Below are 21,054 nucleotides of genomic sequence, written 5' to 3'. Positions count from 1 at the left end.
AGCGACTCCTGTGGCGGGCCGGGCGCAGTGCACGCTAACCAAGGTTGCCAGGCTTCCGGGTTGGATGCGCGCTGTGTTGTGTCGGAGGACGCATGATGTTCAACCTTCGTCTCTCCGGAGCCCATACGGGAGTTGTAGCAATGAGACAATATAGTAGCTACTAACATACCATGCAATTGGGGAGAAAAAAGGGGGTTAAAATAACATTTAAAAAACATTACATTTTCTGACAGTCTCAAATCTATCAGAATGGTAGGAGATAAAAGTTTGTATCTCTCGGTGCATAGATATAGGAATATTAATTAGGTTACTCACAACAACCATAGTTCCATTTCTGCAGGAGTTGATATGGTTTCCAAGTCCTCTGTTTCTTATTCTGACAGGGAGAACTGGAGCACTATCAGACCCTGTCCGTCAGTCTCTAAAACAGTTTGATGTTGCTGGAAATAATTTTGGTCTGCACTCCTAGTCTGAGATGCTTGATACATACAGCCCCCGGAGTCTTGTCACAGGACACAGGACACAAAAGCAGCCAGGTGTGTCTACTGACAACAGAGTCATTTTAGGGAATTCGTTCACTCAAAAGGGCGTCGGCCATTAGGTTCACAACATTGTGTCCTGGTTGGGGCAAATAAAGATTTGTTTGTTCAGTTACAGTGTTGAGAAAATATAATTTGCATAACCCCTGCCAAAACAGTGGATTCCTAATGATCCGGAAAAACAAACTAGACTAGTTTATCTGGCTTATATTTGAGTATTAACAAGTTGTCAAAGAATAAATCAGATAAATGCCAAAATAAAGGCTGAAATAAGTTCCTCCCCACCGGGCACACTGGTTGAAACAACTTTGTTTCCATTTCAATGAAATTACATTGAACCAATGTGGAATAGACATTGTCTGTGCCCAGAGGGTAAAATGCTTGTGAAATAAAATATGCCAACATGCAAATAGAAGATAAAACATTCCCCATCAACAAAGACAATAAATGAATCCCTCACCTCATTGAAAGGCTTCTTTATACTTGGGCCCAGTCTTGCCTTAGGCCTGTGCCTGAATATTAAATACGGGCAGCCTGTCAGAGTACACAGAGAACAGGTAAGTTATCCGGCTGAGTGAAATTTCCAGACTCATTGTACAAAGGGAAGAACCCAGCAACAACAATAAATAGGATTTACCAAAAGCAGCAGACAGGAAACTGAGAAATAAGGGGGTTTGCCGTTATCAAGGAGGCTTTGTTCTCCCGAGTCAGCATCCCACAATGTTTACAAAAATTAATTGGATGGATTTGTAGTACATGCTGAGTCAGCAATAGCCTGCAAGAATGGCTCTATCAAGAAAACATCTATTCGACCTCTAGTCTATATTAATGACAAACAGTGCATTCGGAAAGTATTCAGACCCTTTGACTTTTTCCACATTTGTTTGTCACATTACAGCCTTATTCTTTAATGGATTAAATCATTTTTTCCCTCAACAATCTACACACAATACCCGATGATGACAAGGCGAAAACAGGTTTTTGAAAATGTTTGGAAATTTATAAAAAGAATCAAAAACAGAACATAATTATTCAGACCCTTAACTATGAGACTCAAAATTGAGTTCAGGAGCATCCTGTCTCCATTGATCATCCTTAAGATGTTTCTACAACTTTATTGGAGTCAACCTGTGGTAAATTAAATTGATTGGACATGATTTGGTAAGGCTCACACTTGTCTATACAAGGTCCCCAAGTTGACAGTGCATGTCAGAGCAAAAGCCAAGCCATGAGGTCGAAGGAATTGTCCTTAGAGCTCCGAGACAGGATTGTGTCGAGGCACAGGTCTGGGGAAGGATAGCAGAAAATTGCTGAAGCATTGAAGGTCCCAAGAACACAGTGACCTCCATCATTCTTAAATGGAAGAAAATTGGAACCACCAAGACTTTTCCTAGGGCTGTCCGCCAGGTCAAACTAAGCAATCAGGGGCGAAGGGCCTTGGTCAGGGAGGTGACCAAGAAACCGATGGTCACTCTGACAGAGCTCCAGAGTTCCTCTGTGGAGATGGGAGAACATTCCAGAAGGACAACCATCTCTGCAGCACTCCACCAATCAGGCCTTTATGGTAGAGTACCAGACGGAAGCCACTCCTCAGTAAAAGGCACATGACAGTCCACTTGGAGTTAGCCAAAAGGCACCTAAAGACTCTCTGACCATGAGATACAAAATTCTCTGTTCTGATGAATCCAAGATTGAACACTTTGGCCTGAATGCTAAGCGTCACGTCTGGAGGAAACCTAGCACCATCCCTATGGTGAAGCATGGTGGTGACAGCACCATGCTGTGGGGATGTTTTTGAGCGGCAGGGACTGGGAGACTAGTCAGGATCGAGGGAAATATGAATGGAGCAAAGTACAGAGAGATCCTTGATGAAGGTTCACCTTCCAACAGGACAAAGACCCTAAGCACACAGCCAAGACAACGCAGGAGTGGCTTCGGGACAAGTCTCTGAATGTCCTTGAGTGGCTCAGCCAGAGCCCGGACTTGAACCCGATTGAACATCTCTGGAGAGACCTGAAAATAGCTGTGCAGCGACGCTTCCCATCCAACCTGACAGAGAAGAATGGGAGAAACTCCCCAAATACAGGTGTGCCAAGCTTGTAACGTCATACCCAAGAAGAATTGAGGCTGTAATCGCTGCCAAAGGTACTTCAATAAAGTCCTGAGTAAAGGGTCTGAATACTTATGTAAATGTCATATTTCATTTCTTTGTAATAAATTAGCAAAGATTTCTGAAAGCCTGTTATTACTTTGTCATTATGGGGTATTGTGGGTAGATTGATGAGGGGGAAAAAGGTATTTAATTCATTTCAGAATAAGGCTGTAATGTAACAAAATGTGGACAAAGTCAAGGGGTCTGAATATTTCCCAAATGCACTGTAATTGACTAAATCCTAATTCCATATACCATACTTTTTGTATTATCCCCTTTGAGCTTAGAGGGCCTGCTCAGATAGTATAGGTACATTACTTATAAACAATTAATATGACACACATCTATGACACACATCCATGAAATTATTAAGGAACCTACCAGGTACAACCCTAAATCCGTAATCACGGGCACCCTCATAGATATCATCCTGACCAACCTACCCTCTAAATACACCTCTGCTGTCTTCAACAAGGATCTCAGCGATTACTGCCTCATTGCCTGCATCCGTAATGGATCCGTGGTCAAACGACCACCCCTCAACACTGTCAAACGCTCCCTAAAACACTTCGGCGAGCAGGCCTTTCTAATCGAACTGGCACAGGTATCCTGGATATCAAGGATATTGACCTCATTCAGTCAGTAGAGGATGCCTGGTTATTCTTTAAAAGTGCTCTCCTCACCATCTTTAAATAAGCATGCCCGATTCAAGAAAATTAGGACTAAGAACAGATACAGTGCCTTGCGAAAGTATTCGGCCCCCTTGAACTTTGCGACCTTTTGCCACATTTCAGGCTTCAAACATAAAGATATAAAACTGTATTTTTTTGTGAAGAATCAACAACAAGTGGGACACAATCATGAAGTGGAACGACATTTATTGGATATTTCAAACTTTTTTAACAAATCAAAAACTGAAAAATTGGGCGTGCAAAATTATTCAGCCCCCTTAAGTTAATAGTTTGTAGCGCCACCTTTTGCTGCGATTACAGCTGTAAGTCGCTTGGGGTATGTCTCTATCAGTTTTGCACATCGAGAGACTGACATTTTTTCCCATTCCTCCTTGCAAAACAGCTCGAGCTCAGTGAGGTTGGATGGAGAGCATTTGTGAACAGCAGTTTTCAGTTCTTTCCACAGATTCTCGATTGGATTCAGGTCTGGACTTTGACTTGGCCATTCTAACACCTGGATATGTTTATTTTTGAACCATTCCATTGCAGATTTTGCTTTAAGTTTTGGATCATTGTCTTGTTGGAAGACAAATCTCCGTCCCAATCTCAGGTCTTTTGCAGACTCCATCAGGTTTTCTTCCAGAATGGTCCTGTATTTGGCTCCATCCATCTTCACATCAATTTTAACCATCTTCCCTGTCCCTGCTGAAGAAAAGCAGGCCCAAACCATGATGCTGCCACCACCATGTTTGACAGTGGGGATGGTGTGTTCAGCTGTGTTGCTTTTACGCCAAACATAACGTTTTGCATTGTTGCCAAAAAGTTCAATTTTAGTTTCATCTGACCAGAGCACCTTCTTCCACATGTTTGGTGTGTCTCCCAGGTGGCTTGTGGCAAACTTTAAACGACACTTTTTATGGATATCTTTAAGAAATGGCTTTCTTCTTGCCACTCTTCCATAAAGGCCAGATTTGTGCAATATACGACTGATTGTTGTCCTATGGACAGAGTCTCCCACCTCAGCTGTAGATCTCTGCAGTTCATCCAGAGTGATCATGGGCCTCTTGGCTGCATCTCTGATCAGTCTTCTCCTTGTATGAGCTGAAAGTTTAGAGGGACGGCCAGGTCTTGGTAGATTTGCAGTGGTCTGATACTCCTTCCATTTCAATATTATCGCTTGCACAGTGCTCCTTGGGATGTTTAAAGCTTGGGAAATCGTTTTTTATCCAAATCCGGCTTTAAACTTCTTCACAACAGTATCTCGGACCTGCCTGGTGTGTTCCTTGTTCTTCATGATGCTCTCTGCGCTTTTAACGGACCTCTGAGACTATCACAGTGCAGGTGCATTTATACGGAGACTTGATTACACACAGGTGGATTGTATTTATCATCATTAGTCATTTAGGTCAACATTGGATCATTCAGAGATCCTCACTGAACTTCTGGAGAGAGTTTGCTGCACTGAAAGTAAAGGGGCTGAATAATTTTGCACGCCCAATTTTTCAGTTTTTGATTTGTTAAAAAAGTTTGAAATATCCAATAAATGCCGTTCCACTTCATGATTGTGTCCCACTTGTTGTTGATTTTTCACAAAAAAATACAGTTTTATATGTTTATGTTTGAAGCCTGAAATGTGGCAAAAGGTCGCAAAGTTCAAGGGGGCCGAATACTTTCGCAAGGCACTGTATAGCCCTTGGTTCACTCCAGACTTGACTTCCCTTGACCAGCACAAAAACATCCTGTGGCGTACTGCATTAGCATCGAATAGCCCCCGCGATATGCAACTTTTTTTTTTTGAATGTAGGAACCAATATGCACAGACAGTTGGGAAAGCAGAAATTTGCATCCTGTAGCACAAACTCCAAAAAGTTCTGGGACACTAAAGTCCATGGAGAATAAGAGCACCTCCTCCCAGCTGCCCTGTTCAACCTCTCTTTCGTATCATCTGAGATCCCCAAAGATTGGAAAGCTGCCGCGGTAATCCCCCTCTTCAAAGGGGGAGACACTCTAGACCCAAACTGTTACAGACCTAAATCTATCCTACCCTGCCTTTCTAAAGTCTTCGAAAGCCAAGTTAACAAACAAATCACCGACCATTTAGAATCCCACCGTACCTTCTCAGCTATGCAATCTGGTTTCCGAGCTGGTCATGTGTGCACCTCAGCCACACTCAAGGTCCTAAACGATGTCATAACCGCCATCGATTAAAGACAATACTGTGCAGCCGTCTTCATCGACCTGGCCAAGGCTTTTGACTCTGTCAATCATCGCGTTCTTATCGGCAGACTCAATAGCCTTGGCTTCTCAAATGACTGCCTCGCCTGGTTCACCAACTACTTCTCAGAGTTCAGTGTGTCAAATCGGAGGGCCTGTTGTCCGGACCTCTGCTAGTCTCTTTGGGGGTGCCACAGGGTTCAATTCTCGGGCCGACTCTTTTCTCTGTATACATCAATGATGTCGCTCTTGCTGCTGGTGATTCTCTGATCCACCTCTACGCAGAGAACACCATTCTGTATACATCTGGCCCTTCTTTTGACACTGTGTTAACAAACCTCCAGACAAGCTTCAATGCCATACAACACTCCTTCCGTGGCCTCCAACTGTTCTTAAATGCAAGTAAAACTAAATGCATGCTCTTCAACAGATCGCTGCCCGCACCCGCCCGCCGAACTAGCATCACTACTCTGGACGGTTCTGATTTAGATTATGTTGACAACTACAAATATCTAGGTGTCTGGTTAGACTGTAAACTCTACTTTAAGACTCACATTAAGCATCTCGAATCCATAATTAAATCTAGAATCGGTTTCCTATTTCGTAACAAAGCATCCTTCACTCATGCCGCCAAACATACCCTCGTAAAACTGACTATCCTACCAATCTTTGACTTCGGCGATGTCATTTACATAATAGCCTCCAACACTCTACTCAGAAAATTGGATGTAGTCTATCACAGTGCCATTAGTTTTGTCACCAAAGCCCCATATACTACCCACCACTGCAACCTGTATGCTCTCGTTGGCTGGCCCTCGCTTCATATTCGTCGCCAAACCCACTGGCTCCGGGTCATTTACAAGTCTTTGCTAGGTAAAGCCCCGCCTTATCTCAGCTCACTGGTCACCATAGCGACACCCACCAGTAGCACGCGCTCCAGCAGGTATATTTCACTGGTCATCCCCAAAGCCAACTCCTTGTTTGGCCGCCTTTCCTTCCATTTCTCTGCTGCCAATGACTGGAACAAATTGCAAAAATCAATGAAGCTGGAGTCTTATATCTCCCTCACTAACTTTAAGCATCAGCTGTCAGAGCAGCTTGCCGATCATTGCACCTGTACACAGCCCATCTGTAAATATCCCACCCAACTACCTCATCCCCATATAGTTCTTTTTTTCTCTCCTTTGCAACCCAGTATCTCTACTTGCACATTTATCTTCTGCACATCTATCACTCCAGTGTTTATTGCTAAATTGTAATTATTTCGCCACTATGGCCTATTTATTGCCTTACCTCCCTAATCTTACTACATTTGCACACACTGTATATAGATTTTTATATTGTGTTATTGACTGTACTTTTGTTTCTCCCATGTGTAACTCTGTTGTTGTTTGTGTTGCACTGCTTTGCTTTATCTTTGCCAGGTCGCAGTTGTAAATGAGAACTTGTTCTCAACTGGCCTACCTGGTTAAATAAAGGTGAAAAAATAAATAAAAATGAACAGAAATTCTGAACATATGTTTAGGAATGACAAGAAAAAAAGTGAAATGGTGTTGATTATATTCTGTTTATTACAAAATATAAGAGTTTGAAACTGTTAAGAGAAGGCTCAAAGATCAAAGCTAATTGATCAGAGAGAAGGAGGATGGTTAAACAGGGAAAATTTAACTGTATTGAAAATACATCTATTACGATAAAATGTGTCTTACCAACAAAGATACTGGCAAGGCAATACATTCAAAGTATAAACCAATAAATGAAATATACAATGAAAGATATTAAGTTATGATAATAGATAAAGAACCTCTTTATGATAACAGATTTACAGTGACTAAAGTTTTTTTTAAATGTAAAGTTCCATTCTGAGAGCTGAAACTATTTTAACTTACAGCATGACAGCAATGCATTTTCTTAATCAGTTAGTATACACATTTGATAGAGGTAGATTCCTTGTATTTTACAGGGAAATTAAACTTTTGAATTCTTCCCACTCATAATCATCTGTTTTTCATAGTAAATGAATGTAGTTCATTTAGTTTCCAAGTGAGATTTAACTGCTCCTAGTATTTGATTACAGGTATAGAACTAATTCAGTAGATATACATTTTCCCCTTTGTACCTTTCGCTAGTGGAGAAAAAGCTACTTTTCAATGTGAATTTCTCATGCAGAGGGACAAATCCTAACTTTGACTTTTCATGCACAACTCAATCTTTCATTGACTTCAATGCATGATTAACACAAAAGGCATGCAGATTGCAGGTTAGTATTCAGCCCATATAGTATATAGTCATGATGTACAAAACATTAGGAGCACCTTCCTAACATTGCGTTGCACCCCCCCGCCCCTCCCCTTTGAACTAAAAACTGCTTTAATTCATCGGGGCATGGACTCTACAAGGCGTCCAAAGCGTTCCACAGGGATGCTGACGCATGTTGACTCCAATGCTTCCCACAAATGTGTCAAATTGACTGGATGTCCTTTGGGTGGTGGGCCATTTTTGATACACACAGGAAACTGTTGAGCGTGAAAAACCCAGCAGAGTATGCAGTTCTTGACACCCTCCAACTGGTGCACCTGGCCCCTACTACCATACCCCATTCAAAGTCTCTTGCCCATTCACCTTCTGAATGGCACACATACACAATCCATGTCTCTTAGGTCTCAAGACTTAAAAATCCTTCTTTAACCGGTCTCCTCCCCTTCATCTACACTGATTGAAGTAGATTTAACAATAAGGGATCATAGCTTCCACCTGGATTCACCTGGTCAGTCTATATCAGCAGGTGTTCCTAATGTTTTGTTCACTCAGTGTACACACAATATAAATGAAAGTAAACCATCACACAATAAGAAACATGATTGAAGTAAAGCTACAGTTTTCCGATGAGGCTCCATGATGAGGCTCAAGATGTTCAAGATTCAAAATGTCTCCAGCTGTAGAGTATATTCAGGTGGTGAGAGTACACTCAGAATGGCCCTCCAACCACTGACCTGCCCTGGATTTGAATGTCATCAAAAGGGAAAAGAGCAAGGATCTGAAAGGAAGCCATATGGTGGGGGTTTATTTTTCACATATTTTATACCTCTGATCCAGACAACAGTCCAGTCAGTCTCTTTCATAACAATTAATAAATTGGGAATGTTACAATTTCCCCCCAAATCCTCAAAAATATGTATTTATAGCATTTTCAGTGAATATCAGCGGACTTCGAGTCAAACGCCAAATACACTTTGAGTTGATTTCCCAGACACAGATGAAGTTTATAGCTATAGTCCTGGACTAAAAAAAGCATTTTCAATGGAGAATCTTTTTAGTCCAGTACAAGGATTCATTTGTGTGTGGGAAACTGACCCTTCCTGTATAACTCACATCATCATTGCCGTCGGCTAGATCCAGTGCCGTCTCATCCTCCATGTTCCTCAGCATCTTGTCGGCCCCAGACTGGCAGAGCAGGTTGGCGATGGCTGCGTCCTGCCGGCCCACCGCCAGGTGAAGTGGCGTGCAGCCGTTAAACATTGCAGCGTCCATGTCAGCTCCCTTGTTCAGCAGCAGAGTCACAGAGATTGCGTCATGGAGCTCCACGGCCAGATGGAGAGCTGTCTTACCACTTGTACCTTCCTGGGGGACAGAGAGAAGACAGGCAAGGGTAAGGGAATCGGTAAATACAATTTCCCCTCAAAAAAGATAGGGGGAGGGAAAGGCCACCAGGGGGAGCAAAGGACCAAACAAGCTGTCCTCCTCAATCAAGTAGCTTATTCATTCTAAAACTGAAAATGTGCCAATGTCTTGAACACATAAAATTAGGCATATTATATCTACTGTATAGCAAGCTTATTTCCCCCAGAAATATATCTGGGGTAGGTAAGGTCAGTCTGCTATGTTGTGTTGAGTTCTATATCCATCTATATGTGACTCAGACTTGCTGGCCTGGGCCTATTCTCTGACACGTCAAGCATCTCCAGAAAACCCCCTGGTTCCCAGCCAGCCTCATCACGACCCAACTCTAATTACATGAATCCATCAGAATCCACTGAGCTCAGGCCGTATCACTATCAGTACAGTAAAGTAGTAAAGGACATAGCTTGAAGGAGAAAGTCTGTACCTCTAAATATATATATTTTTAAATACCATGTGTTCATTAATATATCACATTTGCTCATATCATGACATGATACATTCATTTAAAGACAGTCCTCAAAGGTGCAGCTTGATCATCTAAGTCGAGGTAAATGCATATCTGCCCTACTACAAATTAACAGGACTTAGGAAAGACACAATGTCATGAAGTACTAACTACAGTATTACAACACAATGTAATGCAGTACTTGAGTAATGCAAGGTTATTGTAAGGGAGTACACCCGGGGACGTCATTGGACAAACCTGGATGTTGAGGTCTGCCCCTTTCTTCATCAGTAGCTTCATCAGACAATGCTGTCTGTTCACAGTGGCTAAGTGGAGACAGGTGAGACCTGAAAACAAAGACACATTCCTTAAAAAAATATCACCTTTCAAAAATCACCTTTCTGAATGAGGGATTAGATTATTTTGACTACATGTTATAGCTAGTATCAAACAAGCATCAGTAAGGTCATGCCACGTGACACACAATAACATACATAAGCTACATATCAAACAAAATATACAATTGTTTACAACCATTAACATGATTTCCATCTCCAAAATCTACTAAGCCAGGAACATCGAATACCAGCTCGACAGCAACAACAAATCATTTAGACCACAGTCTTGTCTCGCACAGAGCAATGTCGCAATAAAACACAAAGTGCGAGGCAAGAACAAGCTCGCACAGATGCCGACATACTGTAGACGCCAACACAACAACAGGAAGTGCCACTAAATAAAGAGATATCACATCATGGTATCGTTATAGCCCCTCACACAGCGTGCAAGGTGGCAACAGCTGATCATCCTGGGCTCTATTCAGTAGGCATACAGCGTGCAAGGTGGCAACAGCTGATTATCCTGGGCTCTATTCAGTAGGCACACAGCGTGCAAGGTGGCAACAGCTAATTATCCTGGGCTCTATTCAGTAGGCATACAGCGTGCAAGGTGGCAACAGCTGATCATCCTGGGCTCTATTCAGTAGGCATACAGCGTGCAAGGTGGCAACAGCTTTGCAAAGAAGGGCACCTATTGGTAGATGGGTAAATATAAAAAAGCAGACATTGAATATTCCTTTGAGCATGGTGACGTTATTAATGACACTTTGGATGGTGTATCAATACACCCAGTCACTACAAAGATACAGGCGTCCTTCCTAACTCAGTTGCCGGAGAGGAAGGAAACCGCTCAGGGATTTCACCATGAGGCCAATGGTGACTTTAAAACAGTTACAGAGTTTAATGGCTGTAGTTACTCCACAATACTAACCTAAATTACAGAGTGAAAAGAAGGAGGCCCGTACAGACTAAAAATATTCCAAAACATGCATCCTGTTTACAACAAGGCACTAAAGTAATACTGCAAAAAATGTGGCAAAGCAATTCACTTTTGTCCTGAATACAAAGTGTTATGTTTGGGGCAAATCCAGTACCACTCTCTATATTTTCAAGCATAGTGGTGTCTGCATCATATTATGTGTATGCTTGTAATCATTAAGGGCTGGGGAGTTTTCAGGATAAAAAATAAATGGAATGGAGCTGAGCACAGAAAAAAATCCCAGATGAAAACCTGGTTCAGTCTGCTTTCCACCAGACACTGGGAGATTAATTCACCTTTCAGCAGGACAATAACCTAAAACACAAGGCCAAATCTACACTGGAGTTGCTTACCAAGAAGACGGTGAATGTTCCTGAGTGGCCGAGTTACAGTTTTGACTTAAATCTGCTTGAAAATCTATGGCAAGACTTGAAAATGCTTTTCTAGCAATGATACGTTTTGAAAAGAATAATGGGACAATATTGTTCATTCCAGGTGCAAAGCTCTTAGACACTTACCCAGGAAGACTCACACCTGTAATGGCTTTCAAATGTGATTCTAACATGTATTGACTCTGTATTGAATATTTAAGTAAATTAGATATTTCTGTATTTCATTTTCCATTTTTTTTTGGCAAAAATATATATTTAATAGGCTGTAACACAACAGAATGTGGAATAAGTCAAGGGCTATGACTACTTTCTGAAAGCTTGTACATTATGTAGAACACACATGTAGAATAAGGAAAGTAACAGCTCTACTTATGACATTTATAGCTGTAATATTTCATGTTTGCCTACTGTAACGGGCCCAGGGTTGTATTCATTAATGCACACATAAAAAAACGAAAATGAGTGTTTCTTATATGGCAAGTCCAGGTAGGCTCCCTGTTTCAGTCAGTTTTTCCCCCATTTGGTACCTAATGAATATGGGCCCTGCTCTCTCACCTCTCCAGTTCTGGGTCTCCAGCACGGAGCCCAGCTTGCTGGGGGAGACATCCCGGGTCATCTCGGTGGCGCATTTGGCCTGGCCCTGCTCGCAGGCCACATGGAGCGGCGTGTTGCCCTCCTGGTCCTGCAGCTCCAGGCTGGCCCCGCTCTCCACAAGGGCCCGCACCACCGAAGACAGGCTCAGGTAGGTGGCAAGGTGTAGCGGCGTCTAAAGACCACGCATAAAAATATAATTACTTCTATGGGTACACTCAATATCCAGTCCACCCATCACAGAACATTGACTAGGATGGGGATCCCCTTTCTAGTGATTATATTTCAATGGAACCACGTACCAATCCAAACAAACAACCAACAATGGGTTAGTATTACAGGTTGGTGTGATATCTGACTTGGGAGTCAGAATGGGCCCTCTTTTAAAGTGAATGTAATACAATCAGGGTTACTAAGAGCTGATCAAGGATCTGAACTTAAGTACAGTAGCTAGTATCTACACTGAGTGTACAAAACATTAGGAACACCTTCCTAATATTGTGTTGCACCCCCTTTTGCCCTCAGAATAGCCTCAATTCGTCGGGGCATGGACTCAAAAGCATTCCACAGGGATGCTGGCACATGTTGACTCCAATGCTTCCCACAGTTGTATCAAGTTGGCTGGATGTCCTTTGGGTGGTGGACCATTCTTGATACACATGGGAAACTGTGAAAAACCCAGCAGCGTTGCAGTGCGGTGCGCCTGGCATCTACTGCCATTCCCCATTCAAAGGCACTTTGCTATTTACCCTCTGAATGGCCCTCATACACAATCCATTTGTCCATTTGTCTTAAAAATCCTTATTTAACCTGACTCCTCCCTTTCATCTACACTGATTGAAGTGGATATAACAGATGACATCCATAAGGGATCACCTCCATTCACCTGGTCAGTCAACGTCAATGTCAATACATTGGTAAGTAACTAAAATAAATCAAATGTAAGCCTAAGGCATCAATGTGGAACTGCTGGTTGAACTGTGTAGGGGGGAATATAATGACTAATATAACCAGTAGGGCTACCACTGCTTACGTGGCTTTTGGTAAACTCTAACAGAACAGAGAAATAACAAGGCTATGTGTGTGTGAGTCACGGTGTAAAACGCTGACTGTGTCATTTCTGCTCTCTCCACTTTCCTCTCTGACCCATCAGGATTTCTCCAATACCACGTCAGCTTGCCCCCCCCCCCCCTCCCCCCCAGCATGTTCACTCAAACCTCCTCTTAAATCTGCCCTGACTAGCTTAAATGTTTTTATCTATGAGACAGGGAAGATTCCAGATACGATTCCTCCACTCTTATTCGTTTTTTAAAGGCGGGAAAGCAGGGGAGTTTCCCATTTCATTTAAGCTCCCTTATGAAATAACTCTGGAACCACCCACCGAACCGTTACTGTGGGAGGATGCACTACTGGAGAAAGGGGAAGAGAATTTCTCTTGAATTACACGATGCAGAAATAACATTATCACCTCTGTCGTCATAAACATTGGCAATTGCAATCATCAAGAGGAAGTATCATGAAGGTTAAGTCAGTTTCAGTACACCAGTATAACCAGTGTTGAGGGTGTAAAGGGAGGACTGTTGCTTTGTTTACTGTACCTGGTATAAGTTGTTCTGGATGTCCAAGACATCTTTGGGGAACAGCTGTACCAGTTGGTTGGCAAAGTGTTCATCTTCATGGATGATGGCTAAATGCAGGACTCTAGAAGTGAAACAAAAACAAAACAACTTTTCTCATTATATTTCTATAATAAATTAGACTGATTTATAAAGACCTTTTTTCATTAAATGTGTCATAAAATGCTTTTACGGTAACCCGTCCTAGGCCCCATAGCAAGCAAAAGCAGTTTTGAGTTACTGTCACTTAAACGTTGCATTCGACTGGAAAGTGAGCCGCCCGAGGAGAGTGGAATCATTTCTCATTCAAAATGTCCAGTTACTTTCCTTTAAACGTGTCAAAGTAAGCAGCCTCAGGAGATGAGAACAACATATCATTTGATGGAAAGAATTACCTGCTTGAGCATTCTTAGAATGATATCCAGACCTACCTGGAAATGTAAGACATTGCATTAATGTCAACTGTTTGCTTAGCAGGCCACACTCATTGGTTGCGAATGTTGTGCAATAATGGAACTTTTATGCAAAGAACAGTCATGTCAGGAGGATGTTTCATTCCGCAAAGCACTTTTCAAATATGTATCTTCTTGGGTATCATTCACCACTAGAACCGTAGTTACTTGAAGAAGAACAAACAAAACTATCGGTTGATGAAGGGATGTTTAACATACACAAACCGCAGACCTATGAACTTTAACTACACAGTTAAAATGCAAATGCAATGAATTTTGTTCTTTACTGCACCCCATTCACGCTGTCATCACATTTGGTTCATACAGTCAAAGTGGAAAACAACCACACCAAGAAACACTCACCCCAAAAGCTAAAGGGGAAGTTCTAGCAGACAAGAGTCAAATGCAGGAAATGGGCACAACAGTGCTTTGTTTAACCTACATCAAGGCTTTCCAAAACACATTGTTCACACATTATTCCCTACAAAGTGCATTACTTTGGACCAGAGCTACATTTTCAACCTAACTAACTGATGTGAAAGTAGTGTAGAAGGCCGATAAGGCCAAAAGTCTGCATGTCTGTGTGTCTGTGGTAATTGTATGAGTTTCATTAATCAGTCTATTCTTGGGAGATAATTACTATGTGAACATGTGCCCTGCCTCGTCTATCATGGGGAATTTCCAGTGCTGTGTCTTTTACACTTCTGCTTTCCAAGTCGAGGCACCTCACAGGAGTTCATCCGCAGCTTTCACACAAAGGCCTGAGAGTATGTATCACTCCACACTTAAAACTCTCCTCTTAGTCGACATCACATGCCATGATTATTGGAATTAGGATAAATATGACACACGCAAAGAAAGAGCTGTGCAGGGCAAAACTACAGGTCATTCCCCAAGCCTTGATTTATTCATCCAGACAGCAACAACAATTGGTGGTTGTTTTGATTGTTCGCTGCAAATTGGTGCAGTAGGCCTAATCTACGAAAACGCATCCATCTTCAAATTGTTATTGTGGTTAACACACTCAGACATCCAGTCATTCCATCAGACATGACGGCATCAATGAAAACGTCACCTGTTTGTTGACAGTGGTAATTTTAGCTTATGCTTTCATTGCCAGATGAAACCCCTAAGAGGACAGCCAAAGAGTAGCACCCATCCAATTCTGTAAGATCTACCAGGTTGAATCTGGAAGGGTCTCTAGGTGCTTGGGGCAAAGAGTTGGTTTTTGGATTGGGCACAAATGTATGGGGTAGGACAGACACCATCTTGTGCATTAGAATTGAGTTGATAGACATTTGCATGCCCCAATTGGTACTCAATATAGCCAATGCTATGTATTTTAGAGAGGGGAAAGTCATATTATGTATTCAGATACTAAGGACACAACTGCTGTGACTGTTCTTTATTCTTACTCTGATTATGATCTATTCTGATGCCTAGTCACTCTAGCCAGGGTTTATGTACATATCTACCTCAAATACCTCATATTCCTGCACATTAATCTGGTAGTGGTACTCCCTTTATATAGCCCCATTATTGTGTATTCTATTTAAGCAATAAGGCCTGATGGGGTGTGGTATATGGCCAATATACCGTGGCTAAGGGCTGTCCTTACCACGACACAACGCTGAGTGCCTGGACACAGCCCTTAGCCACAGTATATTTGCCATATATCACAAAGCCCAGAGGTGCCTTATTGCTATTAAAAACTGTTTACCAACAGAATTTGAGGAGTAAAAATAAGTGTTTTGTCATACCCTCGATATACGGTATAAAAGCTGTCAACCAATCAGCATTCAAGGCTCAAACCACCCAGTTAATAATTCTCTTTTTAACTCTGCATCTTTAGGGAGGGGTCATAAAACAAACATTTCACGGTAGTCTACACCTATTGTTTTCGGCGCATGGAACAAATATAATTTGATTTGATATTGTCAAATTAAACTAAAATTAGCCGACTGTTGTCCATACTTGTGCCTATACTGAAAAATGTGTCAATTTTTTTTCTCACAATTTCCTTCTGGCTATTTGTGGCCAACAAGAATTGTGGGCGGTTCCCAATGTAGTTATTTAAAATGCAAAGTTAACCATGCCTTGCACACACATACACGCATGCGTGTGCTTCTTGAAACGTTGTTCACCAAAATTTCGTCGCCATGACAAGAACACGTTTTACCTTTTCAAAAACACAGCCATAGGGGAAATTAAAATATGAGTTATTTAAAAAGAGGTTAAAAAAACGTACGTGTCTCCATCTTCAGTGATGGTGGTGAGAAGATTTTCTTCATGTTCACTGCATTCGTTGTTCTCTGCGCTGTCATTTTTAGACTTTGAAATGTTGCAGTCCCCTATAATCTCACTCAAACTCTCAACATTTAGTGACGATGAGCCATAAGCAGAATCCAACCGCTCCTCTGTGCTGGTGATAGTCAATTTATCCCTGGCTTCACTGGGTTCAGAAGTCGAATCCTGATCTGTTTTGATAAAGGGGTCATCTTTCATTAATGATTGGAAGGATTCAACACCAGAGTCCATTTGGTTATCCTCCAACAAATCAAATTTCCGCTTCGCATCTTCGGCGCTTTGCATGGTGGCCCGCGATCCACAGTCACTCCAGGTAGTCTTGACCGGTTTAATCCCCGAGAGGTCTATATGTTGCTTGATGGTGCGAGCAGTTCTCGGGAGGAAAACTCGATCACACCTGAGTAGGAATTCACTGTTCCTTTCTGAAACCAAAGGTAGCGGTTGCGTTTCATGCCATCGGATCGAGCGCGTTTACTTTCCCCCACACCACTAGTTTAGGCTACATGAAAATAAGTGGAGTCATCTTACAACAACGCATAAATGGTATAAACGCTTCCCTACACCCAAAATGGGGCATTTACTTCAAAACATCATAAGAGTCTTAACATCAGCAACAGTCTTTAAAATAACGTTGACACTGTCATAACCTGTGGTAAACCTGCATAGTTGAGAGCATGTGAGCGATGAAACGCGATAGGGGAAGCGCTCTGCGCTTACGTGAAAAGGCGGACTGTTTTTGTCTGGAGATGCGGATGGGGAATCCCCGAAGTGCGTATTATGCACTTACATTACAACCACCCCCAACGCTGTGGAGTGTCCCTGGTTTTACAGGATAGGTTTGAACGACACTCCCCGTACCATGCTTCCATTTGTGTTTCCTTCTAAACGAGTGTGTCACAATGTTTCAGTGAGTAAAGGCCATATGATAGGCCTAAAACAGCATAGCCTAGACCTGTACTCTAAATGTTGCAATATGGGGACATGGAACTTTTTGTAGATACACTGCCTTCACAAAATTATTCACACCCCTTGACTTTTTCAAAATCTTGTTGTGGTACAGCCTGAATTTAAAATGGATTCAATGAAGATTGTGTTGGTCACTGGCCTACACACAATAACCCATAATGTCAAAGTGGAAATATGCTTTTAGAAAAATTAAAAGTCAATAAGTATTCAACCTCTTTGTTATGGCACGCCTAACTGCGTTAAGGGGTAAAAATGTGCTTAACAAGTTACATAATACCTTGCATGGACTCACTCTGTGTGCAATAATAGTGTTTAACGTGATTTTTGAATGACTGCCTTATCTGTTTACCCCACACATACAATAATGTGTAAGGTCCCTCAGTCGAGCAATACATTTCAAACAGATTCAACCACAAAGACCAGGGAGGTTTTCCAATGCCTTGCTAAGAAGGTAGATGGGTAAAAAAAAAAGAAGCATATATTGAATATCCTTTTGAGCATGGTGAAGTTGTTAATTACTCTTTGGGTGGTGCATCAATACATCCAGTCACTACAAAGATACAGGCTTCCTTCCTTACTCAGTTGGAGGAAGGAAACTGCTCAGGGATTTCACCATGAGACCAATGGTGACTTTAAAACAGGTACAGAGTTTAATGGCTGTGATAGGAGAAAACTGAGGATGGATCAACAACATTGTAGTTACTCCACAATACTAATCTAATTGACAGAGTAAAAAGAAGGAAGCTTGTACAGAATAAAAATATTCCAAAACATGCATCATGTTTGCAACAAGGCACAAAAGTAATACTGCAAAAAAATGTGGCAAAGCAATTCATTTTTTATCCTGAATACAAAGTGTTATGTTTGGGGAAAATACAATACAACACATTACTGACTACCACTGTCCATATGTTCAAGCATAGTGGTGGCTGCATCATGTTACTGGTATGCTTGTAATCATTAATGACCGGGGAATTTTTAAGGATAAAAATGAAACGGAATGGAGGTAAACACAGGCAAAATCCTAGAAGAAAACCTGGTTCAGTCTGCTTTCCTTCAGAAACTGGGAGATTAATTCTCCTTACAGCAGGACAATAACTTAAAACACAAGGCCAAATATACACTGGAGTTGCTTACCAAGAAGAAAGTGAAAGCTCCTGAGTGGCTGAGTTACAGTTTTGACTTAAATCTACTTGAAATCTATGGCAAGACCTGAAAATGGTTGTCTAGCAATGACCAACAACCAATTTGACACAGCTTGAAGAATTTTGAAAATAATAATGGGCAAATATTGTACAATCAAAGTGTGCAAACCTCTTAGAGACTTACCCAGAAAGACTCACAGCTGTAATTACTGCCAAAGGGGATTCTAACATGTATTAACTCAGGGGTTTGAATACTTACAGTGAGGCAAAAAAGTATTTAGTCAGATACCAATTGTGCAAGTTCTCCCACTTAAAAAGATGAGAGAGGCCTGTAATTGTCATCATAGGTACACTTCAACTATGACAGACAAAATGAGAAAAAAAATCTCGAAAATCACATTGTAGGATTTTTAATGAATTTATTTTCAAATTATGATGGAAAATAAGTATTTGGTCACCTACAAACAAGCAAGATTTCTGGCTCTCACAGACCTGTAACTTCTTCTTTAAGAGGCTCCTCTGTCCTCCACTCGTTACCTGTATTAATGGCACCTGTTTGAACTTGTTATCAGTATAAAAGACACCTGTCCACAACCTCAAACAGTCACACTCCAAACTCCACTATGGCCAAGACCAAAGAGCTGTCAAAGGACACCAGAAACAAAATTGTAGACCTGCACCAGGCTGGGAAGACTGAATCTGCAATAGGTAAGCAGCTTGGTTTGAAGAAATCAACAGTGGGAGCAATTATTAGGAAATGGAAGACATACAAGACCACTGATAATCTCCCTCGATCTGGGGCTCCACGCAAGATCTCACCCCGTGGGGTCAAAATGATCACAAGAACGGTGAGCAAAAATCCCAGAAACACACAGGGGGACCTAGTGAATGACCTGCAGAGAGCTGGGACCAAAGTAACAAAGCCTACCATCAGTAACACACTACGCCGCCAGGGACTCAAATTCTGCAGGGCCAGATGTGTCCCCCTGCTTAAGCCAGTACATGTCCAGGCCCGTCTGAAGTTTGCTAGAGAGCATTTGGATGATCCAGAAGAAGATTGGGAGAATGTCATATGGTCAAATGAAACCAAAATAGAACATTTTGGTAAAAACTCAACTCGTCGTGTTTGGAGGACAAAGAATGCTGAGTTGCATCCAAAGAACACTATACCTACTGTGAAGCATGGGGGTGGAAACATCATGCTTTGGGGCTGTTTTTCTGCAAAGGGAACATGACGACTGATCCGTGTAAAGGAAAGAATGAATGGGGCAATGTATCGTGAGATTTTGAGTGAAAACCTCCTTCATTGAGGATGAAACGTGGCTGGGTCTTTCAGCATGACAATGATCCCAAACACACCGCCCGGGCAACGAAGGAGTGGCTTCGTAAGAAGCATTTCAAAGTCCTGGAGTGGCCTAGCCAGCCTCCAGATCTCAACCTCATAGAAAATCTTTGGAGGGAGTTGAAAGTCTGTGTTGCCCAGCAACAGCCCCAAAACATCACTGCTCTAGAGGAGATCTGCATGGACGAATGGGCCAAAATACCAGCAACAGTGTGTGAAAACCTTGTGAAGACTTACAGAAAACGTTTGACCTCTGTCATTGCCAACAAAGGGTATATAACAAAGTATTGAGATAAACTTTTGTTATTGACCAAATACTTATTTTCCACCATAATCTGCAAATAAATTCATAAAAAATCCTACAATGTGATTTTCTGGATTTTTTTTCTAATTTTGTCTGTCATAGTTGAAGTGTACCTATGATGAAAATTACAGGCCTCTCTCATCTTTTTAAGTGGGAGAACATGCACAATTGGTGGCTGACTAAATACTTTTTTGCCCCACTGTATGTATCACGCCTGCTCCCGCTCTCCCTCTCTGGCGCTCAAGGGCGCCAGGCTGCCCTTCATTACGCACACCTGTCACCATCATTATGTGCAGCTGCGCAATATTGGACTCCATTACTTTGTTGATTACCCCCTCTATATTTGTCTGCTCCTCAGTTTGTTCCCTGTGTCAGCATTGATGTCGTTATTTTTTCCCTGTCCAGACGCTGTTCCTGTTCTGTTTCATGTCCGATGTTTATTAAATGTTCACTCCCTGTACCTGCTTCTCGTCTCCAGCGTCGATCCTCACACTTATGTAAATTAAATATTTCTGTGTTTAATTTTCAATACATTTGCAAACCTTTCAAAAAACATGCTTTCACTTTGTCATAATGGGATAGTATGTGTAGATGGGTGAGGAAAAAATGGATTTAATCCGTTTTGAATTCAGGCTGTAACACAAGAAAATGTGGAATAAGTCAAGCGGTGTGGATACTTTCTGAAGGCGCTGTGTGATTAAACATTCACAATAGGCCTAATACAAACATGGAAATACAACTGGTGGCCTATAGTATATATAGACTACTAATGCTTACTCACTGTAAACACAACTTCAGTGGCCAATATAACCTACTAGGCTAATGCTTATTCACTGTAAACATAATTTTAGTGGCCTATAGAAAAGCCTACTAATGCTTATTCACTGTAAACCCAACTGCAGGAGTTTCAGTGCAAGACT

The 21,054-nt window shown here is 41.7% G+C and overlaps 1 protein-coding gene across 1 annotated transcript; it reads right to left on the bottom strand.

Moving 5' to 3' along the window:
- Positions 1-7,124: 7,124 nt before the first annotated feature.
- On the bottom strand, positions 7,125-17,283 carry LOC110529432 (nuclear factor of kappa light polypeptide gene enhancer in B-cells inhibitor, epsilon). The gene is made up of 6 exons (XM_021611602.3): positions 16,319-17,283; positions 13,601-13,703; positions 11,967-12,177; positions 9,961-10,049; positions 8,949-9,197; positions 7,125-8,613 (listed from the first exon to the last, which is right to left on the bottom strand). The coding sequence occupies exons 1-6, from the start codon at positions 16,660-16,662 to the stop codon at positions 8,545-8,547; spliced, it is 1,065 nt and encodes a 354-aa protein (XP_021467277.3). The 5' UTR covers positions 16,663-17,283; the 3' UTR covers positions 7,125-8,544.
- Between the last annotated feature and the right edge of the window lie 3,771 nt (positions 17,284-21,054).

This window comes from Oncorhynchus mykiss, chromosome 8, assembly GCF_057628025.1.
Source record: "Oncorhynchus mykiss isolate SJ-2025 chromosome 8, ASM5762802v1, whole genome shotgun sequence".
Classification (NCBI taxonomy): Eukaryota; Metazoa; Chordata; class Actinopteri; order Salmoniformes; family Salmonidae; genus Oncorhynchus; species Oncorhynchus mykiss.
The sequence above is the reverse complement of the archived record's forward strand: the minus strand, read 5'-3'. Positions and strand labels throughout refer to the sequence as shown.